The sequence below is a fragment of the Sciurus carolinensis genome, chromosome 10, assembly GCF_902686445.1.
Source record: "Sciurus carolinensis chromosome 10, mSciCar1.2, whole genome shotgun sequence".
In the NCBI taxonomy this organism is placed as follows: Eukaryota; Metazoa; Chordata; class Mammalia; order Rodentia; family Sciuridae; genus Sciurus; species Sciurus carolinensis.
In genome coordinates, this window is record NC_062222.1 from 42,154,441 (window position 1) to 42,167,367 (window position 12,927).

At 35.1% G+C, this 12,927-nt stretch overlaps 1 protein-coding gene across 1 annotated transcript in view; it reads left to right on the forward strand.

Annotated features, from left to right (window-relative positions):
* The window catches only part of LOC124994178 (uncharacterized), a 72,389-nt gene that overhangs the window by 58,633 nt on the left and 829 nt on the right, over window positions 1–12,927 (forward strand). Inside the window, exons 5-6 of the mRNA XM_047565991.1 lie at window positions 3,267–3,465; window positions 7,170–7,304. Of these exons, the coding sequence (XP_047421947.1) occupies window positions 3,267–3,465; window positions 7,170–7,304 (334 nt within the window). The remainder of the gene's footprint in view (window positions 1–3,266; window positions 3,466–7,169; window positions 7,305–12,927) is intronic.

The window sequence follows — 12,927 nt, forward strand, 5'->3', positions numbered from 1 at the left end:
GACATTAAAAATGAAACAACACAACTAAAATGAGAATCAATATCTATCAACATTCTGGAGGGGACATAGGTGATTTTGTGAGTCTAACAAGTTAAGAAAAAGACAGATGAGGAAATAATTACTATGCAAGAACCTTAAAAGGCAAAGGATATAGTAGTAATATATTTGCACAAACATCAAAGTTCATGTAAATCCTGAAGAAAATTGAAATATGTACAGACAAGAGAATACATACAAGTATCTGTTTTATTAAATAAATGAAAATTCAAATAAAAACTACATGTAAATTTCACTTAGCAAATCAGCCAAAGAAGAAAAAAATGTTTAATTCCTAGTAATGATGTATGGTACGAAAATAAGTACTAGTGAAATTGAAAAATATTGATGTCTCTTTGGAAGGCCATTAGACAAAGTTTATCAAGATCAGTGAAATATTCTTATCCCTTAATCTATCAAATCTCAGTTCTATGGCTCTATCTTATTAAAATATTGCAAATTTTGCAGAAATAGCAAAATAAACATATTTCTGAAAGACTCACAGTAATACACAATGGGAACGAAATACACAACAAAATTTATACAATCTACTTGGCATACAGTATGCACTCAAGAAATATTTCCTAGTGAATTAATAAAAGTCGTTGGCCCTAAAATTTTATCCATAGATTTCAAATATTTGATTACTCATATACAGTATGATTAATGCAGTGAAGCTTATCTAATATAAAGAAAACATTTACTTGGAGAAACTATGGTAGCTTACATTATCATACACTCTCCTATTACGTCTGTTAGTTCAGAGAGCTAAGTCAACATAGTAAAGTGAAGCTAAACATTTAATTTAATCATCATAGACACATTAATGTAGGTAAATGACACTATGAAAATTGAGTTTGGATTTAAACACCTAAAGTAATTAAATTAACTCGATAATTAGCAAAATTCCAATTCCATTTGTAATGTGTGGACACAGCCCTTAGAAACATAGCTGTGACTTTTTTTTCTTTTCCTTGGCAAAATTTTGTACCAAAAAATAAAAGGGTTTGGAACTTATTCAATATTGGAAAATAATTCAATATTTTCTTTTCTAAAAGTAATTTTGAGGCTTAACAATATTAAATAATTTACCCCAATTTCTGTTAGTATGAATGCATTAGAAGAGAAGCTCTGATCACCTCCAGCATAGTGTCTCTGACCCTGAAATATGTGATTCAAAGTCTGAGTGGATTTCTTTTTTTTTTTTATATATTGTTTTTAGTTGTAAACACAATATCTTTATTTATTTATTTTATTTTTATGTGGTGCTGAGGTTCAAACCCAGTGCCTCACACACGTGCAAGGCAAGTGCTCTACCACTGAACTACAGACCCAGTCTCTGAGTGGATTTCTTAAGAATCTAAGATAGTTTTGTTCCTTATAGCATGGTAAAAAGTCAAAGTTTTTTTTTGTTTGTTTGTTTTGCCATTTTGCTTAAAACATTAAATGGGAAACCAGATCAACAAAATTTTCTGCCACTCATTATAAGAACATTTTTACTTGGTAATTCCAAGTGTATGCATGGTAGATTGTAGAAAACAGAAAATATACACATAGGTTCTCTCTTGACTCCCATTTAGCTTCTTTCAGAAGTCCACATTACCGGAATTCACCAAATTAAAACAACTGTCAGGGGGCTGGGGAGATAGCTCAGTGGGTAAAGTGCTTGCCTTGTAAGCACAAGGCCCTGGGTTCAATCCCCAGCACCCCCCCCCCCCCCCCCCCGGAAAACAACAACAACAACTGTCAGCAGGGCATGGTGGTTCATGCCTCTAATCCCAACTACTCCAGAGGCTGAGGTAGAAGGATGGAAAGTTTAAGTCCATTCTTAGCAACTTAGCAAGACCATGTCTCAAAGTAAAAGATAAATACACAAATAAAAAGGGATTAAAAGAACTGGGAATGTATCTCAGTAGTAGAGCACCTCTGGGTTTGATCCCCAGTACCACCACCAAAAAACTCCACAAAAGAAACAAAAAACAAACAAAACAAAGCCAAGGACAAAATCACTAAGTGTAACCCTTCTCTCCAGAATTGAAACACATCCACAAAAGCTAAAATAATTTCAGCTGTATCTATACTATAATCTGGTGAACAAATTATTTTAAAATTTATTCTTTAAAGAAAATTTTTATGATGCAGTTTGAAAATCTTTAGTAAATGTTGATTCTTTTCTGACTTTTCCTTTATTCATAACCAGTTTTAAGGCATTTTTGCTGAAGAAAATAAGATTAATAAATTTCTCCATTTGGGTCCAATCTTCAATTTATGTCAGCTTCTCTCAAGATTATATAAATTGTGTATTGACACCTTAAAATTTTGAAATGTGAATAAATCTACCTTTCACCACTAGATGTCACCAAAGGTTCATTCATCCTAACAGCAGTCCAGCTTTTAGCCGTTGGACCTCAGGACCTTAGAAAAGTCACTCGTTCTGCTTCTCATCCTAATCAGAAAGTGATAGCTTTAGTAAAATATTCTTCATAATATTAAATTCCTCCGTGTTTCAATAATGTTTTATATGTAAAAATATCTTAAACATATATGGAAATATTCGAATATGCATTCATAGAGAAATCATTGTTTATCTTTTCAAAATTCCTAATAACCTAACTGACAGTCATGCCATTTTCATTATGATATAAGCAAAGGTTAGATTCTTTCACCCATGGGATCTTCATCAATGTGAGGAATTATACTACTACTGAAACTGTTAATATCATTATGAATATTATTATGATCACCAAGGTGGAGAACTTGATCATTAATTTCATGTGATTAATTGGCTTAAATGATTTGAATATGTAATTTACATTTGTTCTTTTTATGCACACAAAAAATGATAATGGAAAAATTTATTAATTTTCTTCTTAAGGCTTTATGGTAGAATCCCTTTAAAAACAAAATTTCATGCTACATATATTTTATTTGAAACCTCTATCTAATCATCTTCTCCTTGGTTATATGAATGGTCAGGTTCACCTAAATTAGCATATTTTCAAAACTTTGGCATCAGCAAGGGAAAATTAATAATAAAACAATTTAAATAATGAGTACATTATCTTAAATATAGACTTTATTCTTCATAATTTGCTATCAAATAACATTTTGGATGTTAAATATTTTCCCTGAATGTAGTTTCATCATATAGTTTGATATAATTAGAGCCATTTTGATCAAACATATCTGGTCTTCTTTTAAATGCTCACTCTTTATACTTTGCTCTCTAGGACTTGAATGATATTTATTTGCAACTTTCCCAATTTAAAGATAACATCTATGTTTTGGAGAGTACCCTGACTATGGCCAGGATGGAACATTTGAATTCATATACTGAATCAACAACTCAACCCTTCCAAGAAAATGAAAAGACAGTATATTCTTCAGGACTGCCGTATTTAACACCTAGTGAGAATTATGGTATTTCAGGTATGTCAATCATTCATTGTATGGATAATTTGCTTTAGTATATGGTTAATTAGAAAAGGACAGCATAGTGCATGTTCAGTTCATTGCATAACTTCAGTCACACTTCCTGTCACATAGATTCTCTGTATTACTTATTGAAGAAATTGATAAATGTGTGAATGATACATGGCCATAATCATAACGAAAGAGACTTTGGCTTCTCCTATATTAATCCCTTCTGTAAACAATTTAGATGCCACCTGTGATATAATTTTAATATGGGCAATATTTTCTTTCTGTTATGTACATTTGCAAGTAGGCGGAGATTTTTGTTTTTAATATCTTTTTTTTTTTTTGGTACCAGGAATTGAACCCAGGGGTGCTTAACCACTGAGCCATATCCTCAGCCCTTATTTATATTTTATTTAGAGACAGGGTCTTGCTGAGTTGCTTAAGGCCTTGCTAAGTTGCTGAGACTGGCTTTAAACTCACAATCCTCCTGTCTCAGCCTCCCAAACTGCTGGGATTACAGATGTGCACCACTGCATCGGGCTAGGCAGAGATTATTAACAATGAAGAAAATGAGGCAATCGTCCAACTTGTAGCAGTTGCCTGAGATAAATTGAGAAATAAACTTACTATATATAACAAATGAAACCTTATTATAATATTAATTATTCCTTACATTCCTGTATTTCATAATATTCAAGTCCATGCGGACCATGTAGGACTTGGAGAGGGGTGTTATGCCTTAAGGGATGCATTGTTTACTTACATTTAAGGAAAGAATATCTACAAAATTTTGTGTCACCATTCAGAAAGAGATTATATGGATTGCCTTTGCTGGTTAACACTTACTGAGAATATTCCCTTTTTAGACATTTGCTTGCTCAACAATATTTGTTTATCAAATACCATTTGCCAGGCATTGCTCTGGTCACTGAGGACTCAGCATGCATGAAGTTCCCTGCTCTCTCTTGGAGATTGCATTCTAATTGAGAGAAACAAACATGAAATAAGTGAAAAAAATAAACACAGAAATAAGATGATTTTAGGCAAGGGAAAGTGTTAAGAAGAAATTAAGAATAATTAGGATATACACCTCTGGAGAAGGTTGGCTTAAGCTGCATTATAAAGAAAGGACTCACGGAGCCGAAGGCATTTGGATAGAGGCCTAGGAAAGAAGCAAAGGCATTTACATGAAGCTCTGCCTAAGGCATTCTAGGCAACAGGATCTGCAGTGCAAAGGCCTTAGAGGGAAAATGAGCTTAGCATGTGAGAAATAAAAACAATCCAATAAGACTGAAACTTAATGATTAAAGAGGAAAATTGTAGGATATTGGATCAAAAATATTTCAGGCAGCAGCAAGAACATGTCGAATCCAGTAGACTACAGTGAAATTTTTGAGAAGCCAGAGGGTTTCGACAGGGAAGTAAGATGACAGATTGTAGGACATTTGAAGGGGGCTCTGGTTGCTGAATAGAATCTCAATACTAGAAAGCCAAGTATGGAAGGTGGAAGATCTTTTAGGTGCTTTGTGCTGAAGGCCGGGCAGGAGATCATCATGGTTTGGGTGGAAAGAAATGAAGGGTTTTAGGAAAATGTTCAGCAGTAGAGTCAGCAGGACTTAATCCATCAGATGTGGAGAGAGGAAAAATAATATTTAGCTATCTAGGTGTCAATTCGATGAATATTGGTACCATTTACAACACAGAAAAATCTTGGGGGAAATTATAAGTTCTATTTTGACAATTTGAATATGAAATCCTCAATAGACTTAAAATACAGATGACAAGTAGTCAGTTAAGTTTGGAACTTAAGGTGCAGATGAGAGGTGGAGATGTAAATTTGGGACATTAATATATATTAATATATCAAAGTCATGAGGATCTCTGGGATCATATAGCGAGAAGGTAAGATGAGGAAGAAGGCCCAGGACTACATGTGCTCCTTCATTTTTCATTTATAGGTCAGACAGCTGAGGCACAAACAGAAATCAAAAAATTGTGAAGTGGACATTGAAATAGAAGAGGAGAGTACCTCTTAGGAAACGATAAAAGTTTTCATTCCTGAAAAATATATGCTAGACACTATTTAAAACTGGTCATGTATTAGTGTGAACTCATTTAATCTTCATAATAACTGTGTGATATAGGTACACATAAACACTACTGAATTTCTCTCTTTGTAGAAGAGGAGATAGAGATGGAAATTTAAAAAAGAAAATATTTCAAGAAGGAGAGAGCTGGGTCAAATATCCTGAGAGGCTGAGGTTAACTAAGATGAAGACAAGAAAGTGATTCCTGAATTGGGCAAGATGAAGGTCACTGGTGGTCTTGGAAAAAACAATTTCAATAGAATGATGATGGTGGGGGTTCCACGAAAAGCGTTATGTAAAGAATGCAGGGACTTTGTGAGAAGTTTTACTATAAAAAGGAAGGAGAAAAATAAATTTGTAGGAGGGAGACTCAGTATTAAGATTTTTTTAATATGAGAGGTATTAAGAAATATTTTTATTCTGTCAGGGGTTTTCCTATAGGTGGAGAAAAAATATTACATGGGAAAGATGGTAATTATGCTGTAGCAAAACCTTGAAACCAGGATGGAATTCAAACTGCAAGTGTAGAGAAATTGCCATGGTGGGTGCTGGAGACTTCAAGCATTTAGCAGAAATTCTCTAGCAATATTCAGCTCCTCTGAAAACCTAAGTGGGTTTTCCCAAGTAAATAAGTAGATAGGTTTGGGTTTTCCCCAGGGGAGTTTGTTGAAGATCCATACCTGGAAGTTGGTACAGTGGTTAAATCAATGCAGAATATCCAGAAATGTGCCTTTACCCAAATAATGTGAGATTCTTATCTGTCTTCACTATCTGAATCTTGAGTGGGAGAAATTCCATATTGTATGCATGATGTTGTACAGACATGATTTCAGAGTCCTGTACCAGAGTAGTGCTGAATTTAACAAAGTCTGGAATTTCAATTTTAACTCATATCCTAAGCATTTACATGAGTTAAAAGAATTGAATCAGCAAATTGTCCTTAATGATTCTTTAGGACAAATCCCTCCCCCTAAACTCATGGGATTCTTCTACTTTTCCAGTCTATTGGAACTCTTTCCATTCATACAATCTGGTATTTTATAGTTAAAGTTTCTCTTAGAATCCGAAATAGTTAGCTGTTGCTTGGTTTCTTGAGCATTTAAAGTCATTCTTTCATGATTTTCATTGTCACTGACTGTTTTATTAGACAGTTGAATAAAACTACCTTTGACAATGTTAATTGTACTAGAAATTTCACCCTGGGCATTTTCTACACATCACACCTCCAAGGATCTCTCACTGTTGAACTTATCATGAGACAGTAGTGTTTGTTCCAAAGACAATGTCTTACTCATGGTGGCATCCATAATAACTAGTCCTGCCTAGCACAGAGTGGGTGCTCAGTGAATGTTTTTTGAATAATCAAATGTATGAATTATTCTGCTGAGGAGTCTAACATACACAGTCAAGCAATAAGTGAGATGGTAAAGGAAATGAAACATTAGCCTATGAAAACAGGTATGCCTTTTATAGTGTTTCCAACTGAAAAGAGCATGGAATTAAATCTTCTGTTCCAGATCACTTGGTGAGATGATTATAGAGCTAGTGGTAATTGAGATCTACAATTTGTTTGCCTAGATACCCTATACCAAGTGTGTAATCAATTCATTCTCTCACATCTCCTAGATCAGGTCAGTGTTTCTGTTCCCTTTATAAACACTGCTCTAGAACCAACGTCGCAAAATCCTACAGATGCAGAAAATGCTGAAATATTAGAAGAGAAACCCAAGATAATAATTTCATTCATAAAGAATCTTACAGGTAAGTTTCACTTCGATGCTAAAGGTTGGGATCCAAGCATTTCATCAGGAAATGATTTAAGAAGTTGTGCCTCTGTGTCATCTGCCTTATTTTCAATATTTAGCATACAAATATGGAAAGTCAAGATTTTAATTGTATGTACATATGACTTTTCTACTGCCAAGCTATTCAATATATTTTTATATATTCAACTCTAAAATAACTCTGGGGCAGGGGATGACTGAAAGGGAAAATTTCTTCATTCTACTCTGTAGTGCTATTACGTATAGTTTATTTTATAAAATGAAAGGAAAAATGCATATGCACTTAAATGAGTAGTCTCCAAGTCCTAGAGGCATAAAATCAAGGCACACTAAGGCTGTAACATTTACCCAAATATAAAAACTTGTAGTGAATTTTACATTACCTGAACACTCATAAGTAACATGTTAATATTAATTCATGAAAAGATAACAAAGCCTTCCAAAATGGGGGAAATGTTGATGAAAGAATTAAGAAAATGACTTGACTTTTGGCTGCCTCTGACAGAACTTAGGTTGTTTTATTTTGAGATTTCCATTTGGGTGAAAGTAACATATTTGCATGCGTTTGTGTTTTGGTTTCTTAAAATAACAACTTTGTTTAATTATAATTTACATACCATCTATTCTAACATATCAGTTATATATCATATAAAATCATTGTACATATAGTATTTTTAATTCAAGCTTGATAGTGGATATGGAAAACCAGTATATTCATGCCTTTATATATAAAACATCTATCATCATCAATATCATAAGGGCAGCAGGTATGAAAGGAAACTACTAAACAAAGAACCAGAAATAAGGTTATCTTTAAAAGATCAAGAACAGTGTGTACTTAGGAAAGAAATACAGCCTCTCTCACTCCTATCCTAGACTTGCCCTGGAAGAGAATCAATTAGTGAATTGCACAGACTCTTTGCAAAGCTGTGCTGTGCCAGACACTGAATGTCCATCAGTGAACAAGAACAAGATAGAGGAGAACAAGATGGGAGAGAGGAAAACAGACATGTGCTTAGGGCTAGCAGAAAGCTAGCAAGGGGGTCTTACTTGAGTCAGGGTGATCAAAGGGCAACAGTAAAATATATTTTGTCTCATAATACATGCATTTAGTCCTATTCCGACCCCAGATTCTCATCTCATGTCCTAACACATGCTGATATGGAAGCAGTAATAGGACAATAAAAAAACTAGAGTGCAACTGTTAGTCATTCAGCAAACATTTAATGTGTCTTATCTCAAGTCTGCACAAAGTGGGAATGAAGATGAGAAAGTCAGAAGCACAGTGTTTTTAATGGAGAAGATAATATATGAATAATTATGATGAGAAGCCATGAGCACAGAAAATTAGAAAAGAAGTCGGGATCCAGGAGCATACCTAGGCAAAATCTTTCTCTAAAAGGTAATATTAGAGCTCTGATTTGAATAGGAAAGGGTTAGCCTAGGGAAGGGTGAGGACACAACTGGAGAGATGTGAGGGAAGAGATCAAAGTAATAAGAACTCCATAAAAAAGGAAATACTAAAGGTTATATTCACTAGGGAGCGTAATGCAGATGAGCAACTTCAAACAGTTCTGCCTTGCTAGTAGGAAGACCTGGGAAGTGGAACAAGTGAGTTAGGGGTGTAATCAATCACCAAATACAAAAGGCCTTATATGCCTGGCTAGGTTTCATCTTACTGTGAACAGGATGCAACCTGATAACTTAGGTAATAAAAAATTAGAATGATAAATTTGCACATTTAGATAGATACAACTGTAAGTGGAAGGGAAATAGGTTTGAGGTAGAAAGTCTGGAAGCAGGCTGTTAGCAAACTGTAAACTATAGTCCTGATGAAAGTAGAGAACAATTAGGGAACTGGCAATAAGCCAGACAAAAGATGAAAAACAGCTGAACTAAGGCAATGGCAAGAGAAAGGAGACTCAAGAAACCCTGGGGGCATGAATTAGCAAAATGCTGTTATAGGCTGGAGATGGTGGGTAAGGATAAGGTAATTTCAGGGTTTATTTCCTTGGGCAATTGTGTTGATGCCATTATTGAAAGAGAAAATGAAAAAGGAAGAAATCAGGGGAACTGAGACGAGAAAGTAGTGGTATGATGTGATTTAGGTGCCATTCACTATTTTTCTGCCACGATTTTAATTAATTTTTATTTGATACTAAATCCCAAGCATAAATCTAAAGCCAGGTTTTCTTTCCTGAGCTCTTAATCTGTTGACCAAATATCTCCTAGACCTTTCCATTTGGATATCTTGATAACACCACATAAACGAAGAATTTCAAAGTAGAATCTAAACAATGAGATTAAATTTAGGCACTAGAATAGAAATTTTTGTGAGATTACTTTCTCACCGATACTACAGAAAATTAGACTACGTAGAGGTGGATACAGATAGGTTAGAAGTGGCAGGAAGGTGAAGGACCACTTGTTTATCTACATTATATATTTTGGTAAAGTAATAGATCATCTACTGAAACCAATGGAGGTAAACTGGCAAATAAAAAAGAAACTGAAGGGAATCTGATGAAGGTTTGAAATAGCTATGGAAAAGAAGAAAGGGAGCCACAAGGGAATAAATGTAATGATGCGTAGGTATCAACTGACCAACTAAGAGAAGGATCTTGATTTTTCAGCAACACCAATCCATGTGGCTTTTTAATTCTTGTCAGTGTTGCTCATCAACCCAGGCACAGGAATGGAGAACATTGATACAGGGTTGATGCAGGATTGGATTTTTGCTACAGGAGTGTAGCCGGACACTAGAGCGAGTTTTGAGGGTGTAGTCAACAGAAATGCTAACGTTAAGGATGGAAGGTTTGGATTATCAAAGAAAATCAGGGTTTAGATTGAGAGGGGAAATGGAGGAGTTATGGAAATAAACATCACTAAGTGTAGTGGGAAGGTGCTGGGATGATAGCAAGTTGAGGACTAAGAGTGGGATCCTGGAGAATATTTCAGAAGTAGAGAGACGCTAGGTGATAAAACCCCTGATTTGGCATGGAGGTGATGATGGAGGGGGAAGAGAGGAAAAGGTCAAGGGCTTTGACAACAACATATAATTTATCAGGAGGTGCACCCTGTATTTGGAAGAACTTTAAAGGCTGCTAGTCCAACCTCTTTAAACAGAATTGTGTATTAAGGTTTTAACTTTCAAATCTTGGCCAACCAGCTGTCATCTTAATGAACTGCTCATCCACAATAGATTATCCTCTATGAATGACTTGTCTTAAGTCCTCTAAAGCAAGCATAAAGGAAGTCAGTGGCTTTTTTTTGTTGTTGTTTAGTGATTATTTACATATAATAGTTTGTAAATAGTTTGTGGGGATTTTGTAACTTTTCTCCACAATGAAAAACAGTTGGAAAAAAAAAATAGAACAGTTGACACAATTTGGAGAAGAAACTTGATTGCCCTCTTGAATAAAAGCACTTGATCAAACCTCCTGGATAAAAGGGTAATAAGAGAGTAATGAACATTCTTTGAGTTGACATCTAAATTACTTTTCTTTGCATACACATGAAACCAGTCTCTGTCACCACTCTGTGGGTTATTTGGCCTGCTCTATTAAGTTAAACTCCAATGTCCAGCAACGTATCTGACAGCTAAATCATATTTTTTAACACTTATGTAAATTTTAAAACACATATATTAGCTCTGGGCTTAATATGAATCTAAACATAATTCAAAAAGATGAGTATCTATGCTTGAAGTTTTCATTTAATTAGATACCATCATCACCTTTTAGTGGAAGGAAATCCAAGGCTACTGTCTTTCCCAGTCTCTTTCTCTCATTATTTCCCCAAAATGAGTCCAAAAAATTTTTTTTATTTTTCTTCATTCTCAAGGGGAGGATGTTGCTTATCAACAGCCCCAAGGATATAAAAGACCCAGTGAGCTAGAACAATCTAATCTAATCTAGATAAAAGGGGTTAGGTAGAAAGTATCTGCAGGGGCTCCAGACTGTCTTAATTTCATTGCTTTAGAGCTTGTGCTTTCCGCAGGTTGGCAGACATTGAATCTGGGAAGAGAATTAGTTAGTGAATTAATGGTCACACGCCACAATTGCTGTGTTACCACACCTCATCGGTTCCACTTGTTCCTTTGGCAATGCTGAAGTTTTGTTTACCTTTTCTGTCCCTTCTACACATTTAAGCTTTAGAAGCTGCATTTCATCTGATTCTGGGACCTGGGTTTGGTGTTTGGATGTGTGCTTTTTGCAAAATGGAGATTAATAAAAACAGAGTGATGGCTGCTAATGCAAAACCAAAAATCGTAGAAAAACAAGTACAGATTGAATAAAGGGTATGGCTAGATTTAAAATCTCTAAACATTATATCACATTCAGTTATTATATTTCCTGCATAGGAACGCATTACTAATTTATTTTCTTCTAACAAGAATAACGTTCTGTAGCAATCCATGGCTGCCTCGATGACCACGATCCTTACTCTGTCACTGTTGTTCTTGAACACTTGGTCAGTCAGTATTCCCAGGCATTTTTCATCACCTCGTTGAGTAAAAAAAAGGTTTGTAAATTGTTGCTTTTGCTGAATCTTTTCACTACCAGAATACACTCTCATATTTTAAGATGAAAAATCTTTCTGTTCTTTTTCTTCATACTAGTTAAGCTATACATATTACAATTGAGTATTCCTAAGCCAAGCACAAGCAATCTTATCATTTTATCTATCATATCATCTCTATATATGAAAAACCTTTCCATTATGTCAAACCTGCAACACAAGAAGCTTGACACCAACAGTTTTAAGTGATATGTGCCATATGACTAGGTACATTGGACACAGGTACATAAATAGACATCCCAAAAGATCACTGAATGTAAAGATAGGTTGTGCTTCACAGTGATACAAGGAAGACTGATGAAAAGGAAGACTGATGTCAGAAAGGCTCTTTTCTTTGTATAGTGGTCCTTTCTCAACACGTACGCTCCAGTCAGACTAAACCATGTGCAGGTTCCTAATGTTCCACACTCTTCCTTAACTCAGTGCCTTTGGCTATGGGGCTCACTTTCCCCAGATTACCTCCATCAACTTGGTCTGTTGAATTTCCATGCATTTTCTGTGATTCAACTGAAACAACCCTCAGAGGGAAACGCCCCTCCCTTTTGTTTCAATGGCACATTGTCTGTGCCCATATTACTATACAGATCCTATTGCTTACTGAAACTGCTTATTTGCTGTTTTTGTTCCCTTGAAGTCAGGGACTGTGGCTTCTTCATCCTTGCATCCTAGTATCACATACAGTGCCTGGCACTTTAGAACCCCAGAAAACAATGTTTGCTTGTGTTTTAATAAAGGCAGTACTTAGAGCAGTGAGATGAAGAGGATAATAAGAATATTGACAAAGGAATATTATTTGCTGATTTTATAAATGGAGAAACACAATTTGATTACATGTGAGCTAAAATAAAATTTTACAGGTGATAATCAGCTTATGAATGTAAGAGATGCATGTCCATACCTGATGGCAAATGAGCAGGGATTTCTTGATGTAAAAATTAAGAAATGTTAGAAAGACAAAAGTAGGCAGTGAATGTAAGCAAGATAAATCAAGGAACTGGGAGGAGAAGACCACTGAAACT